General features: G+C 38.9%; 1 protein-coding gene across 1 annotated transcript; it reads right to left on the reverse strand.

Moving 5' to 3' along the window:
• Window positions 1-16: 16 nt before the first annotated feature.
• Window positions 17-1,133, reverse strand: LOC109178474 (zinc finger BED domain-containing protein RICESLEEPER 2-like). The gene is made up of 2 exons (XM_019328107.1): window positions 99-1,133; window positions 17-31 (listed from the first exon to the last, which is right to left on the reverse strand). The coding sequence occupies exons 1-2, from the start codon at window positions 1,131-1,133 to the stop codon at window positions 17-19; spliced, it is 1,050 nt and encodes a 349-aa protein (XP_019183652.1).
• Between the last annotated feature and the right edge of the window lie 19,418 nt (window positions 1,134-20,551).

The following is a 20,551-nucleotide window of genomic DNA, read 5'->3' on the forward strand; positions in this document are numbered from 1 at the left end:
TTTTCTCCCATCAGTTTCACAGACCCTCCAGCTTCCACCATGCCATTCAAGAGGCAGTATAAATCAGAAATTTCAGAAAAGAAAGTGTTAGAAGTGACATATAAAGAACCAGAAATTCTTATTGTCATATCATAAAAGCATTTCAAGATCTCCACTAAACTCTTCACAGACTCCCAATCAAGAAAAGTAAGAACAGCATCAGACAGATCTGATTTGTATGCAGTATCACTTTCTTCAAGTGACTCAAACACTTTCTCATAAATAATTGCAGATTGTAACATAAGATATGTAGAGTTCCATCTGGTTGGAACATCTAGACACAAAGATGATTTCTGTTCAATCCCATTCCACTCAGCCAAGTCCCTAAATTTCTTAAGTCTAGCAGGTGAACTCCTCACATATCTTACAGCCTCCCTTACCCTCTTCACAGAAGAATCACATTGTTTCAGGCCATCTTGGACAACAAGGTTCAGAATATGGGCAATACATCTCATGTGAATATACTTGCCCTTCACAGTAGATGTTCCCCAAGACATCAATTTCTTTTTTAAAAAACCTATAGCAGTGTCATTAGATGAAGCATTGTCTACAGTTATACTATACACATTCCTAATCCCCCAATCAAGCAAACAGGTTTCAAGGACTTTTGCTACAGCCTCACCCTTATGTGATGTAATAGGGACAAATGAGATAATCTTCTTTTTAAGCTTCCACTCTTCATCTATAAAATGGGCAGTCACTACCATGTAGTTAATTCTCTGAATAGAAGTCCAAGTGTCAGTTGTAATACTGACTCTTTGAGTGTTCCCCCTAAAAACACATTTCAACTTCAATCTTTCCTCTTCATAAATCAGATTGATGTCCCTACTAATTGTCCATCTAGATGGAATCTTAAACCTAGGACAAGCCACCAGAATGAACTTCCTAAACCCTGGACCCTCCACAAATCTAAAAGGCAGTTCATCAATTATAATCATTTCAACCAAAGCCCTCCTAATAGCTTCCTGGTTAAAGACCCAAGTTCCTAACTCACCAACAGTAGCAGGAGATGCATCAGAATTTGTAATAGCTTGAAAGGTTAACAGTGATTGTCTAGTGTCTTTAGAGTGGGGGTTTTTCAGACAGCTAAGCATGTGGTTTCTCAAGGAGGTAGTACCATGCTTTTTAGACTGACATTGATATATTTTGGCACAATATATACACTTGCCTTTGATAGTAACACCAGTACTATCTTTAATTTTTTCATAATGATCCCACACTGGAGATCTGGACTCAACAATCTTCCTCTTCTTCTCAGGAACTGCAGTAGTAGGTTGCACATTCTGTTGATTATTTGTGTCAATAGTTTAGCCTTCCACCACTGTAGACCCATCAATTGAAGATTTAGAAGGTTGACTTCCAGACTCTGTGATATTTTCCATGTAAGTAAATGGAATACCATCAGTATAGTGGTCACTACTCAGTGGGAAACATATTGAACAAGTACAGATATTCAGATAGTCACATACAACTGAGAGAAATAGAGAAATCCAGAATCAGAAGACAGGCACCTCTTAACTTCATCATTTTTCTAAATTTCATAGTTGGGACTTTACGGAATTAACTATTAAGGGTCATACATCCATAAACTTATAACTTATAAGTTATAATCTATACAGGCATACAGTGATACAATCACAGTATCACATAACAAAGTGACAAAGAAATCCAGTAATCAGGAACCTGTTAGCCTGAACACTTTCTCATCATTTTACTGGATTTAAGAGTTGGTAGTTACAATTGGGGCTTCCACCAATCCACCATTTTCACCAACACAGGCAACATCCAACAGCCAACGCTCAACAGGGGTTACTGGGTTAGGGACTTAGGGGCTTCCACAAACAATACAGACAAGTGACATCAGAATCCAGAACTTCTCAACAGATTCACATTGTCACAGTCCACATAAATGACATAATCATAGAAACCCTAATCAAAGGATCAAAAATTCACAACTAAGAGACAAGTGACATCAGAATCCAGAACTTCTCAACAGATTCACATTGTCACAGTCCACATAAATGACATAATCATAGAAACCCTAATCAAAGGATCAAAAATTCACAACTAAGGGACAAGTGACATCAGAATCCAGAACTTCTCAACAGATTCACATTGTCACAGTCCACATAAATGACATAATCATAGAAACCCTAATCAAAGGATCAAAAATTCACAACTAAGGGACAAGTGACATCAGAATCCAGAACTTCTCAACAAATTCACATTGTCGCAGTCCACATAAATGACATAATCATAGAAACCCTAATAAAAGGATCAAAAATTCACAACTAAGGGACAAGTGACATCAGAATCCAGAACTTCTCAATAGATTCACATTGTCACAGTCCACATAAATGACATAATCAAAGGATCAAAAATTCACAACTAAGGGACAAGTGACATCAGAATCCGGAACTTCTCAACAGATTCACAGTGTCACAGTCATCAGAATCATACAATCACAACTAACACAAAAGTATCACAACATATAAGAGTATAATCTAAGTAAGTCTAAGATTAGGGTTTAGAGATTACTTCGTTTCTCCAAATCAAACCCCCGAGAACAAAGGGCTTCAAATCCGTTAGACCGTGACAGCACTCTACAATCCACTGCACCGGCCACCGGACACCGGTCGTCCAGAATAGGGCTTCCACCGAACAATATTACCTAGCTTCCACCGGAGACTCACACTCTCAGCTTCCACCGAACAATATCACTCTCAGTCTCTAGAAGAAACTCAGAGAGAACGAGAGAACTCAGTGTCTCACACTCTCACAGAATCAGAGAACTGGAGAAGAAACTCACGAGAGAACGAGAGAACGAGTGGAATGGCTAGGGTTTCCAGAGAGTTCTCAGAGGTCAGAAGAAAGAAGAGGAAGCTGCGCAAATGAGTGGAATGGCTAGGGTTTCCATCGGACGCAACACATATATACATCGCTAGGACGATGTCGTCTACCTTAGGGTAAACGAACCCTTACCCTAATTCGGGTAATCGGACGGGTTCGGGGGGGAATTTATAAGCCCCAACCCACCTCCTCTAAACCGACTTATTTTTGTACCATCGGTTCGGTTCATGCTGTTCGGGTTCGGATTGCCCCAAATAGAGCTTAAACAGGTTGGGGTCGGTCGGGTAATTCGGGTGGGTCGGTTTTTGCACACCCCTACATAGAATAATATTCAAGTCTGAGTGAGAGAGAAATATTTTATTTCTTTGTAAACATCTCTACTGAGTGTAGAAAGATGGCGGAGTAACTAGAGAGAGTGAAAAACCCTGGTTGAGTGTAGCTTTGTGCGTAGCACTCGTTGTAAAGGGCAGAGTAACAAGGGGAGCTTGTGAAAACCCTGTGAGAGCGTAGCTTTGTGCGTAGTTTTCGTGGTGTAGGAGTACAGCTTGGTGTGAAGTACTCGGGAAGGCGGAGTAACAAGAGGAGCTTGTGAAAAACCTTGGTGGAGTGTAGCTTTGTGCGAAGCACTCAGGGAGTGTCGGTGGACATTGATTCACTATTGTATCTGGGTGATCGAAGAATAGTGAATTTCCTCCTTGGAGTGAAAGAAGAAGAGTGGAGTAGGAGAAGTACATCATCTCCGAACCACTATAAATCTCTCTCTCTTTACTTTCTGCTCATTTATTTTTTGCATGCTTGTTCTAATTGCGAACTAACCTGATTACGATTTATCGCTTATCTTTAGCTGTCTGGGTTTGATAGTTCCCACGTTCGCATGCAAGCCAAATTTTACATACATCATCATTGTGCCATATCAAGTGTTTCTAACGTATTACATGTTTAGAATCTCTCCTTGAGCACTACACAATCAAGCATAACACTTTCCCGCTATCTATTCCGCTGCACACTCTAAGTTGTTTAACTTGTTTATGCTTGTTATTTAGAGTTGAAATTACCAAAGTGTTATTTGCCTTGTGTGTTTAAGAAAAGTTTTAAAAAGTTAGAGAAGTCTATTCACCCCCCCCCCCTCTCTCTCTCTCTCTCTCTCTCTCTCTCTCTCTCTACACTTCTCGCCACCCTTTCGGAACCAACAAGTGGTATCAGAGTAGTTGTCTATTTAAGTCATTTTTTACTGCTAGACAGATCTCAAAACTTCAAAATGAAGAGAGATATGGTTCTCGCTCAAAATCTGCTTTTCTCACTTGACAATTTGATGATTGGAAAATTTGAATGCAGGTACACTTATCTACTCTAAATGCTGAAATGTGGGAAGTCATCACAAATGGTCCTATCTCGATCATGCAAATCAATACTGCCGTTGCACGAGATCCAAATGCTCCACAATATGTTCCAAAGCCAAAAATAGAGTGGACGAGTGAAGACAGAGGACGAAATAATTTGGACAACATTGCCAAAGATATTTTGTGCAAAGCCATAGATGACACCATATTCCCAAAAATTAGAAAGTGCACTACAGCAAAAGAAATATGGGATACACTTATCAGTATTGGAGAAGGCGACGAACAAGAAAAAGACAACAAACTAACCATCGCCATGAAGAGATTTGAAGATTTCAAAATGCTTTCGAACGAAAGCATCACCGATATGGAAGCTCGATTGATCAAAATCTTTGGAGAAATCACGGATCTGGGAAAGACCATTACCCAGAAGGAAATATCGCTCAAAGTGTTACGCGGACTACCAACAAGTTGGGATATGAAGGTGACCGCAATGCGTGACCATAGAGATCTAAGGACATTATCTACGGATAAACTCTTTAGTGATCTTAAGGCATACGAGTTTGAGATGAAGACATGAGTCGAAGAAGAACGCGATGAACGAACATCCGCATTGATGGCCGAACATTAGTAGGAAATAATGATTTTTTATTTGACGAACAATTTTCCCTATTTGTTAGGAAATTCAAGAAGTTCATGCGAAAGAACAAAGGATCACCACAAGGAAGTTCATTTCGAGAAAATAGAAGATCAAGAAGAGAATCTGTCGAAGATAACACAAATGTGTGTTACAATTGTAGAAAGCCTGGACACTTTATGGCCCCACACCCCAAGGTGAACAAAAATTCGAACACCTCTAACTCTCCACAGGTTGAATACAAATCGAAAGAGAAGAAATTCAAAAAGGACAAGCGGAAGGCACTAATAAGCGATCCGCTAGAAACAAGTGAATCCGAAAAATCATCTAGTGACGAAAGTGATTCATCACAAGAAGATACGGTGATACTATGCCTGGTAGGCAAGACATCCGAACATGAGGATTGGTTGATGGCGAACGAAACCGACGAAGAGGTATCTTCTAGTTCCTTTAGTTCCTTCAATTCAGTTGACACCTCTTTCCAGACTTAAGAATCATTTCTAAGTCTCATGAAAGATTGTCAAGAGGTCATGGCCACTCATACTCAAGTCAAAGAGCGCAATAATTTGTTAATCCTTGAAAAGGAAGAAATGGCACAAAAATTGCAAAATGCTTTACTTGAATTGAGTAACTTGAAAGCCGAAAATATTCGACTTCAAGAAGAGTGCAAAGCTAGAGAGGTTCGAGAACATAACCTTCGGGAAGTAATCGCATCATTTACGCATTCATCCAAAATAATGGATAAAATGGTTAGCATGCAAAAACCCGCTGGAGATAAAGCCGGATTGGGCTACGATCCATCATGTTCTCAAACCCCTGTGAAGCTGACTAATTCTACTACTACTTTAATCAATAAAGTTCTAGTGGTAAAATTTGTGAAAAGTCAGCATAGCTGTAACACCCCACTTTTCTTAATCTTAATTACAATTCTAAAACCAAAATTGTATAAACTAAGCAGCGGATAAACAATTCGTTAAATAAACTAGTGGGCATGTCACCGCCACAACCACTATTCCATGGTGATTGCACAGGCTAAGGATGGAACTAAAACTATAAATCAAACTAACATCCGAATCACGTCATTAAAAGTCATAAGGGGAAAAGCGCCCCGATGTCTAGTCATCACACCGGGACTTCAAAACATAAGTTCTAACATCAAACATAAACATCCAAGTCTACAAATCCGTCAAAAGAACAACATAATAAAAGTACTAAGAGTTTAGACTACTAGATCTACTAGACTAGTTTAACTCGATCATCTCTCAACTGCTGGGCCCACCTGAAAGGGGTTTTACAAACAACACATAGACAAATAGGAAAACACCCGTTAGCACGAAGCTAAGTATAACCACACTCAACCCTGTAAAGTACTATAGTATATACTTTGGAAAAACATTTGATCTCATACTAAATCAAACAATTTCATCACGTAACAACTGTAGATACATCACAGACTTAATATATGCTTGCAACCTATAATATCAACAGTCATGCTTCAAATATAGATAACTCATCAACATGAATATTCCAACACATATTTCTCATAACAAAACTCTTCATAACAAACTCATACTATCAATCAACCAATACGAAATTATCATCATGCTTTCTAGATCACATCTTACAAACTAGATGTATATAAGACATCAAACTACAACTAAAACAATCATGCTCAACAAACAATATCGGTTAATCATTCTCACATGCAATCTAGTGCAATACTATACTCAAATGCAATCTCGTGCAAACATTCTCATCATGCAATCACGTGCAAACTATAAGTATACTCATACACTCGCTTGTAAAATAGAATACTTTTCTGTGGACTCGCTTGCTTTCTTTCTTTTCTTAGAGTCGCAATGACTCGCTTTCTTTCTTTCTTTCTTTCTTTTCTTAGAGTCGCAATGACTCGCTTTCTTTGCAAATGGACGAGGTAGGAACTTCACCGTATCGTCAACGGACCAATCCGGGCACGACATCTAGCCGGCCTAATACTCATCTCGTCCACCGAACCACTCTCTTGGTTCTATGCCCAAACTCTGTGGAATCAGGTATCGAACTTTTAACGTGCACACCCCCTGACCAGGATTCCAAGTTGGGCGGGCAGTTTCCAACCTCGTAACGTGAGAATACACCGCGTTACATGTACTAGGACCGTAATGTCCATAAAAATCATTCGAGAGGACATAGTCCAAACGGGTCTTCCAAAACCTCACTGATAGATATAGATATAGATATATTGCTCATGCATCTCATATATGCAACACTTAACTTATGCAAAAGACATGCACATACTTCTCAATTCATTCTCAAGGATAAGATAAAAATGCTCTACGTGGAATGAGATTTTTGGGAAATAATACTTAGGCTCACGTTGGCCACTTATGCACTTTTAAAACATGATTTTCTTGGAATGCAATTTACTGTACAACATGCTTCAAATTAAATATCACAGTGATCTCTCAAGAACACAACAACATACTTGGTTTGCAACATATCAAACTCTGTATATTTCAACTATCGAAATAGACCTCAAATTCCATTGAACATACAACACATTCTAGTCATACTTTTCTAATAAAACTTAATCACTTGATGATCATGCTTCTCTATTTAACACTCAATAGCAACAGGAAGATCAAATAGGCAGTCTAAGTCTGATAGAACTCACTTGCACATTACTGTAAACAATTTCAATACAAATTTCTATCATAACATGCTCATTTCTAAACCAAATTCAACGAAATCAAAGACCAAACGTGCGTCATGACAGCCCCAAGGTACCGAGCCACAAGGGCCCGTGACACCCGGTCCGAAACGACACGTAGCTGAGCCACAAGGGCCCGATCACTGCACAGGGAACCACAAACAGAGCACTCAAACACATAATACTCTAGCATTTCTATCTACATAATTGCGACTTAACAGAGTCAAAAAGAGATTGGGAATCCATGGGGTTATACATTTAACCGAGCTCCAAAAGCCAAGTATTCGATTCTTGAGTTCACTCCCGAGGAACCTGTAGATTAACCGATCCTCCTTCGTTACTCAAACTATTATTATCAACAATAATATTATTAACCATTTTTAATATAATTACTTCAATGCTTCTCTTTTTAACATAATTGATTCCATCATCCCATCCTTACTTCACTTAGTCTAAATTCTATCATCACTCAACCATGTCCATAATCATCATCTAGTCCATTTACACTTCATTTATCCTTCCAAAATAATAGTAATAAGCTGGAAACTAAAATGTTAATGATTAGAATTGAACGTAGGTCTCTTAACTACTAAACCAACTTTCTAACCACTCCACCACACTAACCTTTGGTTTTATGACTACTATTACTAGTCCATAACACTTAAGTGTCATTAATCCATAAAATTATATGCCGACTGAACCCCTGCTTTCACCTTAACAAATCAATGCTCAACCACTACACCACCTTAGTTATTATTAATATTTTTAACACAAATATACTTATTAAATAATTTTTTTCTTCCGTTTGAATTCATTTCAATAATACTTTTAGTTGCTCTAATAAGTGCAATTGTTGTATCTCGTCAATAAAAAAGTGCCTCATCATTATTCATTAATATATCTCAATACACCCACAGTATCAACTCTATGACGTAATCCTTACCCCAACACCATGGACGCCGGATAAATTCCCCTGCCGGAGATCCACTACTGCCGCCGCTACATCGCCGGGAAGAGGGGAAGGTCGCCGGACCACTACCCTTTGCCGGAGCTACTCGGCTCGCCGGAAAAGAGGTCTGCCGGAAGAAGACACCACCACTGCAACCTGCTCTGTCTCGCGTCGCTGCCATCAGCCAAGGAAGAAGAAAACGGAGATGAAGGAGGTTGCCGGAGTTGTTGCTTCGCCTTGCTGGTACCGGAGAACCAAAGAAGGGGTTAGGACTCGTCGTTGCTTCGAAGGACGCCGGTCAGACCACGATGTCGTCGGAACCACCGGGAGCAGGCCACTGGAGTTGCCTTCTCTCCAGATTCGCCACCCATCTTGCCGGATGTGCTGCTTCTCTCCGGAGGAAAGGTCGTCGGAGGAGCTGACTATTGCCGGCGTTGCTCTACTCGCCGGAAACAGAGGAGAGGGAGGGAGATCGCCGGAGAAAATGGGGGTTCTAGCCGCTGACGCCACTAGCTTGCTGCCGAGCTGCCGTCGAGAGAAAGAGAGACGAGAGACGGAGGGGAAAAAGCGTGGGGTGGTGGCTGAACTCTATATCTATTGTTTGTTGCTAGCTTGAGTAGAGAGGCAGAGAGCTAAGATTAGGAAGGAGGAAGGAGGCGTGAAGCTGAGCTACTGTTTCTTTCTTCAATGGCGAGAGGGAGACAAGAGAGACAATAGGGGGTTGGTTTCTGGCTGAGCTGCTCCCATGTAACATACATATTGCTCCCACAATGTGGGAGGTGAGACTCGATCCCTGGTCATTATTCCAAAGTTTCACCTTTATGACCAGTTGAGCTACTCATGCGTGCATAATATAAATATTTATAAAAATATAAATAGTAGAATAACTTGCTAACTTGGGTTTGGGTTAAAATAGATTGGATTTGGGTAGAAGATTGGATCACAATATTGGGCTAGACATTTTAGAATTCAAGAAATAATTGAGATATCAATTTGTTCAGCACAAGTCAATTTTGCGACAAAGTCGTACTCGCCGGATCAAGAAAGAAGAATATGTACGTTGTAGATTGGAGTACAACGAAGGAATCCGTATGCTTGATGGCAAACAATTCCAATGAAGCTAGTTGGGAATGACATAGAAGGCTAAATCATTTGAATTTCAAAACCATCAACAAGCTTACAAGAAATAAGCTAGTCGAATGACTACCTAATATTGTGTTCAAGAAAGATCAAATTTATGATGCATGTCAGAAAGGAAAACAAATCAAAGCATCTTTCAAAACCAAAGCTCAAGAGTCAACATCAAGACCCCTAAGTCTACTACACATGGATTTATTTGGTCCAGTAGACCCAGTAAGTATAAGTGGTAAGAAATATATTTTAGTTGTTGTTGATTATTTTTCCAGGTACACTTGGACAATATTCATCAAGAAGAAGAATGAAGTAGAGTCAAAACTGCCAGAGCTATTAAAGCAAGTGCAAGTCGAAAAAGACATAAAGATTGCTACAATTCAAACCGATCGATGAACGGAATTTGTAAACAAAGTGATTCAATCATACTGTAATTCACAAGGAATATTACACCAATTATCTGCCGCACGAACGCCGCAACAAAACGGCGTAGCTGAAAGAAGAAATCGAACACTCAAGGAAGCCGCACGAGTTATGATATCAGCCGTCGGACTACCAAAAAGATTTTGGGCAGAAGCAATTAATACGGCGTGCTACACTCAAAATCGCAGTCTAATCCACAAGTCCTATAACAAAACACCAAATGAGTTATGGAAAGGGAGAAAACCCAATCTCACCTATTTTCATACATTTGGTTGTAAATGTTTTGTACTTGTCAATGGAAAGTCTCATTTAAAGACTTTTGACGAGCGAGCGAACGAAGGAACATTCTTGGGATATTCATCCACTAGCAAGGCGTACAGAATATTCAACAAATCAACCATGGTGGTCGAAGAGTCAATTCACATCGTGTTGGATGAAAATCATGACAAAAATGACAAAGATAATGGAGGTAACCGTGATTTAAATAATTCTAACGATATTTTCGAAGATAATGTGTTGCAGGAGGTAGAAGAATCAAGTGATATGGGTACTCACCAAATTGAAACAATATCCAATGTGACACCCGAAGTATCACTCACACCCACAACCGAAATTGCACCCGAAATTCCAACGGAAGAAATCCCAGTAGATGAACTCGAAGATGTACCCGTCAACAATTCACAACAAGAGGTATCACACCAAGTGACATTTCAACAAGAAGAAAACTCTGAGAATCTAATGAATTTTCAACCAAATCGAAAGTGGCTAAGAAATCACCCACATGAGTTAGTCATTGGAGATCCGAGAGACGGAGTTAGAACACGATCATCTACAAGGGACCAACAAGATGTACCAACAATGGATGCAATGTTCTCATGTTTTCTATCACAACTGGTACCGAAAGAAATTGACGAAGTTTTAGCCAATCCAAGTTGGATAGATGCAATGCAAGAGGAATTAGATCAATTCAAACGCAATGATGTATGGGAACTTGTTCCAAGACCAACGCACCAAAATGTAATTGGCACTAAATGGGTCTTTAGGAACAAAGCAAACGAAGACGGCGTTATTGTTAGGAATAAAGCAAGATTAGTCGCGAAGGGATATTCACAAGAAGAAGGCATTTATTTTGATGAGACATTCGCCCCCGTCGCACGACTCGAAGCAATTCAAATATTCCTAGCATACGCAGTGCACAAGAACTTCACTGTGTATCAAATGGACGTAAAAAGCGCATTTCTTAATGGCTTACTTGAAGAAGAAGTTTACGTCGAGCAACCACCCGGTTCTGAGGTAAAAGACGTTGGTGATCAAGTCTACAAATTAAAGAAGGCATTGTATGGGTTGAAACAAGCTCTGCGAGCTTGGTACGAATCCTTGTCAATGTTCTTAATTAGTTGTGGATTCACCAAAGGTATAGTCGATAAAACCCTCTTTCGAATACAAGAAAATAATCACATTTTATTAGTACAAATTTATGTTGATGATATTATTTTTGGAAGTACTGATAAATCTTTATGTGAGAAATTTTCTAAGCTCATGCAGAACAGGTTCGAGATGAGTATGATGAGAGAATTAAATTACTTTTTGGTACTACAAGTCAAGCAACTTGATGAAGGAATTTTCATAAATCAAGCCAAGTACACAAGAGATCTTATCAAGAAATTTGGCTTAGATGGAAAATCTTCAGTAAAAATTCCCATGAGTACATCTCAAAATTGGATAAAGATGATGAAGGAAAAGATGTCGACCAAACGATGTATCGAGGGATGATTGGATCGTTACTATACTTAACCGCAGGCAGACCAGACATATCCTACTCGGTTGGCGTATGTCCAAGATTCCAGTCAAAGCCCAAAGAAACTCATCTGATTGCAACCAAGAAGATAATTCGATATCTCAAAGGAACAATTAATGTGGGATTATGGTATCCCAAAGAAGGAGATTTTACACTAACTGGTTATTCAGATGCAGATTTTGCAGGTTGTAAAATATACCGAAAAAGTACCTCATGGACATGCCAGTTCTTAGGGGGAAGATTGGTATCTTGGTTTAGCAAAAAAGCAAAACTCCATAGCTACGAGCACTGCCGAAGCCGAATATATTGCAGCTGGGAGTTGTGCACAAATCTTGTGGATGGAGCAACAATTATTGGACTATGGGATTAAGTGCGAAAATATTAGCATTTTATGCGATAATACTAGTGCAATCGCCATAACCCAAAATTCGGTGCTTCATTTGCGAACCAAGCATATCGATGTTCGACACCATTTTATCTGAGACCACGTCGAAAAGAAAGATTTAAAAATCGATCATGTTCCCACGGAGAATCAAATTGCCGACATTCTCACAAAGCCGTTGTGTGAATCTCGTTTTGCAACTCTAAGGCATGAAATGAGAATGATCGGAATGAGCTAAGTATTTCGAAACTCTTAAAATTGAAATGTGTTCGCACTTTGTGTGAAATTGTGTTACTTATGTGATCTTATGTGTTTTGGTAATTTTTTTTTTTTGGAGCTTATGTTATATTTGTGTACGTGTGTTATGTATTTGGTTACATGAAAAAGGTTGCGTACATGTTTTCATAAAATATATGTTTATGTGCTTAAGTGTGTTAATGTGTCTTATGAAATTTGCGTACATGTTCTTTTTCCTTTTACCAGTGAGTATAACTTCATTTGTGAGTTCATTTTTTATTAGCCAATTATCTTTTGAAAATTCCACAAGATAGCCTTTATCACAAAATTGAGTAGTGCTCAACAAATTGAATTTCAAGCCTTCTACGAATGAAACATCTTCAATCTTTATGCCATTTTTCTTGATTGTGCCAACTCCTTTTGTAATTCCATAATTTTGATTTCCTCCGAATATAACTTTTCGTCCATCGATTTCTTTGAAATTCACTAGATATGATTTATTTCTAGTCATGTGGCATGAGCAACCACTATCAATGTACCAAACATCCTCTTCTTCCTCTGCTCCAAGAGCCATAAAGCAATCTTCGCTTGAACTCAACTCAATTGATTTGCATACAGAGCCGTGTCATCTTCCGGACTTGAGTTTTCATCGCTTGATGACAATCCATCCGATTCATCATTTTCATTTGGTTCGTTGCTAATGAGAGCTTTTCTTTTATCGCGCTTGAACCTTTTGCTTTCGGATTTATTCGGTGTAGATTCAACATTTTTACCTTGATACTTGCTAACGATCAGATATTGACAATTTATTTTAAAATGTCCAAGTTTGCGGCAATTGTAGCATAAATCTTTGTTTTCTTCGACTTTTTCTTCATATGTTGTGCGAGGAACAAATTTTTGATTTCCACTCGAAGCATTTTTGTTGTCTCTTCTTCGCATAAACCTTTTGAATCTTTTAACAAAAAGAGCAAACTGTTCGTCAGTCATAAAATCAATATTATCTACTGACCTGGAGGTTGACGGTTGTTAGGCTATCAGAGTAGAATTTCAAGCTTCATGAACATCATCATCTTTGGCCTTCATTTCAACTCATATGCTTTTAGATCACTAAATAATTTGTCTGTTGACAACATTTTTAGATCTCGGTGATCGCGCATAGCCGTAACCTTCATATCCAATGCAGATGGTAAGCCTCGTAGGATTTTGAGATTAATTTCTTTTTGGCTAATATTTTTGCCAAGATCAATAATCTCTCCAAGAACTTTGATCATTCGAGCTTCCATGTCTGCAACACTTTCATTTGAGAGCATTTTGAAATCTTCAAATTTCTTCATGGCGATTGTGAGTTTATTGTCTTTCTCTTGTTCATCTCCTTCGCCAATCTTGATGAGAGTTTCCCAGATTTCTTTAGCAGTAGCACACTTTCGGATCTTCAGAAATATTGTATCATCCACGGCTTTGAATAGAATATCATTGGCAATATTGTCAAGATTATTCTGTGTTCTATCATCTGATGTCCATTCCGGTTTTGGCTTTTGTACGTACTATGGAGCATCCGGAGATAAGACAAACGTCGTATTGGTTTTCAATATTTCCATAAGGCCAGTGGAAATAACTTCCCACATTTCATCGTGTAATGCCGATAAGTGTACCTGCGTACGAACTTTCCAATCATCAAATTTATCAAGTGAGAATAATAGATTTTGAGCTAAATCTTTCTTCTTCATCATCACGAGAGATATGAAAGATTAATCCAATCACACACTTTGTAGAATGGATCTGCCTAGCAGTCATAAACAGGTTTACCCAAAAAGGCAACGTGCTCTAATACCAATTGTTGGTCCCAAAAGAGGTAAGGTGAAAGTCTAGAGGGGGGAGGGGGGCTGAATAGACTTTCAAACTTTTTCGCACAGCACAACAATTGCTAAGGCACGAAGAAACCAGAACTCTTAACTAGATCACTAATCACGCCCAGTGACACCACACTGCTGCTTTGGGTTTCACGTCGCCGCGCTACATTCCCAGGATTTCACGACTCCGCGTTACTTTCCCCCTGTCTTCTACGCTCCGGTAGAAATGCTCTTCCGTGATCTAGTGCTTTGATCACAAAGACCGCTCTAATCACGTCCAGTGTCTCCGACACTGCTGTTGCGGATCTCACAGCTCCGTGTGACAATCCAGGATTTCACAACTCCGTGCTACTTTCCTCCCTTCCTACACACTCCTGTAGGAATATCACTTGTTCAAAAACAAGTTTTCTTCTTGCTTCCAACTTCTGAGACTCTGTAGATGATCTTCAATATGATGCAGGTCTCTTGTTGATGAAGATTAAACACTCGTGAATGATTTCTCTTGATAGATCTGTATCTCTGAGTGTTTTTCTCTCTTTGAATGTATCAAGTATAGCACTTGATTTTTATGCTCTGTTTAGCTCTGCTTTTCGAACTCTATGGATTTTTCTCTTTTAAGCTCTCTGAGTTCTTTTTCTTTTCTCACTTGAAGATTTCTTTTAGTATTCTCTTATGCTCTTGAGTTCGTTGCTCTCTTGTTCTCTTTTTCAAGTCTTCATATCTTCATCCTTATATAGCTGGTAATGAGAATTTGCCCGTTGGAAAGAGACGATCTCATTTTTGAATTCTTGTATCTTTTGTCAGAGATCTTATCTTATCTTCTGGCAAAGTGTCAGAAAAGATAATCTAGCCGTTTGTAGAGCTTCAACTTCATGCAAATGAGTTCCCAAAATTCATCTGATGTTCCATCTTCTTCGTCCGGGTTTTCTTCGGGATCAGCGCTAGCGCTTTTCGTCCGGGTTTTCTTCGGGATCAGCGCTAGCGCTTTTCCAGACTTCAAACTGGCTGGCTTGAACTTCCTCCCAATTTGAACTTCTTCGTCTGGGTGTTCTCAGACTTCAAACTGGCTTTTCTTCGGGAGCCCAATTTGAACTTCTTCGTCTGGGTGTTCTCAGACTTCAAACTGGCTTTTCTTCGCTTTTCTTCGGTTCGTCTGGGTGTTCTCAGACTTCACTGGCTTTTCTTCGCTTTTCTTCGGTTCGTCTGGGTGTTCTCAGACTTCAAACTGGCTTTTCTTCGGGAGCCCAATTTGAACTTCTTCGTCTGGGTGTTCTCAGACTTCAAACTGGCTTTTCTTCGGGATCAGCGCTTTTCCAGACTTCAAACTGGCTGGCTTGAACTTCCTCCCAATTTGAACTTCTCCTTTGTAATTGACTTGTAATATTGCATCCCAGACTTGTAATCCTTCCCAATGCTAAACTAGCGCCTAACTCCATCAGGCTTAATGAATTTTGGCTTCTCAATTTTACCTTGTATAATTGTAAATGGTGAGATTCAAACTTGAACCATTTTGTATAATACATCAGGCATCTTCCAACTCGTCTGTACGGTCAATTGGTTACATTTCCAATCTTCTTTGATGTACTCCTTTCTTTCCATAGATGCTTGATCTTCAAGTCAAATTCATGCAAACTTCAAATCTTGATTTTCTTAACCGAAAATCCTTCTGAGAATTCTTTCTTAGTAGCATCAACGTGAAATTCATAGCATTCATCTTCTTCTTCAATTTGTCATTTTCACCAGACAAATTCTTGATTTTAGGCTTTATATCTTCTTCTTCTATTTTCATGCATCTTCCTCTGTTTTTCTCTTTTGCAAATTAAATAATTTCCTGATCATGGTTTAAGACTCTACTAGACCTATATAAATAAAATTGTGGGTTCTACAAATACAAATTTGGCATATCAAAACCATTACACTTTATTCCTAACAGGTTACTATTTAGATGAGCATATAATATAGGGGAATTTTCTCAAATCTGATGAACTTGCCTTTTTTTTTTTTCTCGCCCAAAACCTTTTCATGCATTTTGAATCCTCAAAAGTCAAGAGAAATGTTAGGTTCAAGTCTATAGAAAATCAATTGGGTTCATTTAATTGTTTTGGAAATTGAAATTGCTCTTTTACAGTCTGTTAGGAATATATCTGACATTCAGAGAAATTATCAGCTTTATTCAAATTTGAATTCGAGGTGATAATATTTATCTGGAATATATTTATTGCTCTAACAGATTATTTTCGAGATTTTTTTCTGAATTACTCCAGGTTAGCGGTTATTTGAAGCACAATTTTTGGCGTCATGTACCTACAAATGGAGTATTTAAATCTGAGCTGGCATATTTAAATCATGTAGAAGGTCGAATTTATCCTCAAAGAGATCAATAGTGTCTCTCTATCCACTAAGGGGCAAGGTTGTAATTTCACAAGGAATTTACCCTCTTCTCTAACGGGTAGGAGACCCAAAAGGTTGTAAGATTGAACTCAACCTCTTCCATCTCGCCGGCCGAATTCTCGAAGAAAGAAGGAGCTCAAAATTTCTTCCATTGCTTCCACACCCATCCAAAACCTTCTACTCTCTATGATTCTACCCATAAATACCCATCACCGAAAACTAAAATCTCACCCAAAAACCTTCTAAAACCCAAAACCCAAACCCCTCAAAATATTCGGACATCACCGTCGAAAAACACAAAATTCTCACCAAATTCACTCAACTCAAGTTCAAGCAAATGGAGGTTGATCCAAGTATAATGGAGACCAAGACAATCACCACCGGAGGAACAAGGAGGTCAAGCCGTGTCCTAAGTGGAATGATCCTCGACACCACCGACTTCTCCAATCAAGTCCAAGACAAGAATTTGGGGGTAAAAATTATCAACTCTCTAGAAAATTGTGGGTTGTTAAATTTTTGCACATTTAGATATATTGGATTCTATAAAGATGAAGTGACCGAATTATATTTGCATGCAAAAATTGAGAATAATTCGATCAAGTCTATTGTGAAAGGTGTAGAAGTGGAAATTAATGTCGATGATTTTCGGAGAGTATTTAATCTCGTAGAGTCGAACATGAGAGTTAAGACTCACGATTTTGATTTGAATGCCATTTGGGCTGAGGTACACGGTGCCGACGCACCACTAGCTCCGAAGTTAAACAGCAAGAAGAATGATCTTAAAAGGGAATATGGACTCTTGTTGGATATTATACACAAGTGTGTTGAGTCCAGGTATAATTGCCGTGATAAGTTGTCTAAGGAGAAGCTTATGATTATGAATGTGATAATGAACAATATTTGTGTTGATTAGGGATTGTTCTTGTTTGAGAAGTTGTGTGATCATATTGTGAAAGCTAAACCGTTGGTGGAGGGATGGTTCCAACAGGAGGTTGGTTATGGATTTGTCGTGGGTGAGATTCTTAGAACAAAAAACATACCCTTATCCAAAGCCAAATTAGTCCTAAACCACAACTACCTTTTTAGGCCTAATACCACCGAACCCAAAGCCCCCACCATACCAAAACCCTCCCGAAAAAGAAAAACCCTTAACCCTCCAAACCCTTCCTTAGCTATTAGACCTATTACTCGCGATGCGAGTAATGAGGGATCTAACACTGATAGGAATATTTTTGTAAGTTTTGATGAGCCAAATGTACTTTAGATCCCCTTAGTTTTTAGGTCTTTTAGTACAAGCATCATAAATCAGAATATCGAGTCAAAAGGAATCTACCATAGGAAGAACAAAATTAATTTGTGAAATTAATTTTGGTCCTACGAGTATTCATCCGAGAAAGAAGCATAAAGGAATGGCGTTGCAAGAAATGATTGGATGAGCCTAATAGTGAAATGGTAGAAGTCCTTACTCAAAATGATCACACCTGAGATTGATTCCCCCCCAAGGATTTATTTTTTACAAGTCAAGTTTTCGGACAAGCACAATGTTCTTAAAGGAGCACGATGCGGACAAGCACAATGTTCCAAGGAGCACAATGTCTGAAAAGAAGCACAATGTCTGAAAAGGAGCACAATGTTCTAAAAGAGCACAATGTGAACAAGCACGATGTGCTCAAAGCAGCACAATGTGACCAAATCAGAAAGAGCACAATGTTCAAGTCAAACAAGCAAGAAGTGCCCAAGTCAAAGGAGCACAATGTTCCAAGGAGCACAATGTCTGAAAAGAAGCACAATGTCTGAAAAGGAGCACAATGTTCTAAAAGAGCACAATGTGAACAAGCACGATGTGCTCAAAGCAGCACAATGTGACCAAATCAGAAAGAGCACAATGTTCAAGTCAAACAAGCAAGAAGTGCCCAAGTCAAAGGAGCACAATGTGGCAAAGAAGCAAGATGTTCAGAAAATGAATAAATTCGAAGGAATTTATTTTGGATCAGCCCACATGCCACAAGAGTCCAAAATTGCCTGAAGATATTTGATCAGAACGGAAAAATATTTATGAAGGCATGAATATAAAAATTTATCCTAGAAATAAATTCTATCAGATGAATTTATTTCAAAGATTCGTTGGATATTCAAATTGACAACAAAAATAATATTTTAAGAAACAACTTGAAAATCAAGTTGAGATAAAATATTATTTTGTCAGGCAAGTTGACAATCAAATCAAAATTTAAGATCTACTATTGTCAACAATATCAGGCTATGACGATTCAAATTTCAAATATCAAATTATCCCACTCCAACGGATATATTTGATTGCCTATAAAAAGCCATGAAGACTTGAAGATACAAGCAGAGGTGCAATACACACGGATAAACAAAGTGCAAAATTCAAAAGTGCAAGTGCTCAAATATTCTTAGAGACTTAGTCTGAATAGTCCCAAATCTAGTTGGAGAGAGATACAATTGCCTTTGTATTTGTAATTGTAAAAAGAGTATAGCTGTGTGCAAAATACTCTAGTGAGTGTAGCTGTGTGCAAAACACTCGTAGTTGCTGAGTGTAACTGTGTGCAAGACACTTAGTTGGCGTTGAGTATAGCTGTGTGCGAAATACTCGGAGTTGAGTGTAGCTGTGTGCGAGACACTCGGAGTTGGGTGTAGCTGTGTGCAAGACATCCGGAAGAAGTGCTTGTGTAGCGTTTATTCACTATTGTAACTGTGTGTGGAAAATAGTGAATTACTCCTAGAAGTGAATGGAGTAAAGTGGACTAGGAAGATTACGCCACTTCCGAACCACTATAAATTGCCTCTCTCATTTACATACCGCACTTACATAATCTGCTCTATTTATCTATCTTATCCGACTAACCCGTTTACTATTCACAGACAATCTTAATCGTTCGGGTTTAGCGTGTTTTTACGTATGCATGTGACTCAAACTTCTCAAGCTTAAATATTGAATCATTCTAAGCAAGTTTGACGTGTTGCATGTAACGTTCGTTACACGGTAGACGTGACACGATATTTATTTACAATCTTGAATATTATTGTTATATATTGAGTGAACCATCTCCTTTATATATTCAAGATATCTCTGTCACTTTACATATCATCTGTACCCATCTTACATGCGTATTTAAATTATTGGTTGGGCATAACTCTTTACATACTATTATTCCGCTGTGCAGTTTAAACTTACTCTATTTACTTGTTACTTAGAGTTGAAGTTACCAAAGAGTTATTTATTTTGAAAAAGCTTGAAAGTCTATTCACCCCCCCCCCCCCCTCTAGACTTTCACCACCCTATCGGGACCAACAAACACCCCTGCCATAAGGTCAAATGAAGATGCATCTAGCCACCCTGTACCAAACTTGCCCGCACCTATCATAAATTCCTTAAACCCAAACAATCTACCCTTACCGGTTGATAGAGTGGAGGTTGGTAGTGTGGATGATGTACCCACTATTGGAGCGGATAGTGTGTTGCTTGAGGAGTTTGAGCGTGCAAGAACTTGGAGACTTTGGAGATTGTCTGACCACAATAAATTGGCCGATACCATTGGGCCGAATACTTTGCAAAGAGAGGAACTTGTCCTAAGTTAGTTAGGAACTCGTGACCTTGCGCAGGCCACGAGATTATCTCTGATTAACAGTTGTTTTTTGACTAAAGGTTGCGCAGAAAAGAAGGACCGAAAAGAGTGTGCTTGTTGAAGCCGAACCGGATGCACCCCCTGGAGATTTTGATCCCAATGAAGTTCACCGAGCTACTATCAATTCCTTGGAAGAAGTTCGAAGAGCTCTCGGTGAAGGATCAATTTTA

The sequence above is a fragment of the Ipomoea nil genome, unplaced genomic scaffold (assembly GCF_001879475.1).
Source record: "Ipomoea nil cultivar Tokyo-kokei standard unplaced genomic scaffold, Asagao_1.1 scaffold0848, whole genome shotgun sequence".
Lineage (NCBI taxonomy): Eukaryota > Viridiplantae > Streptophyta > Magnoliopsida > Solanales > Convolvulaceae > Ipomoea > Ipomoea nil.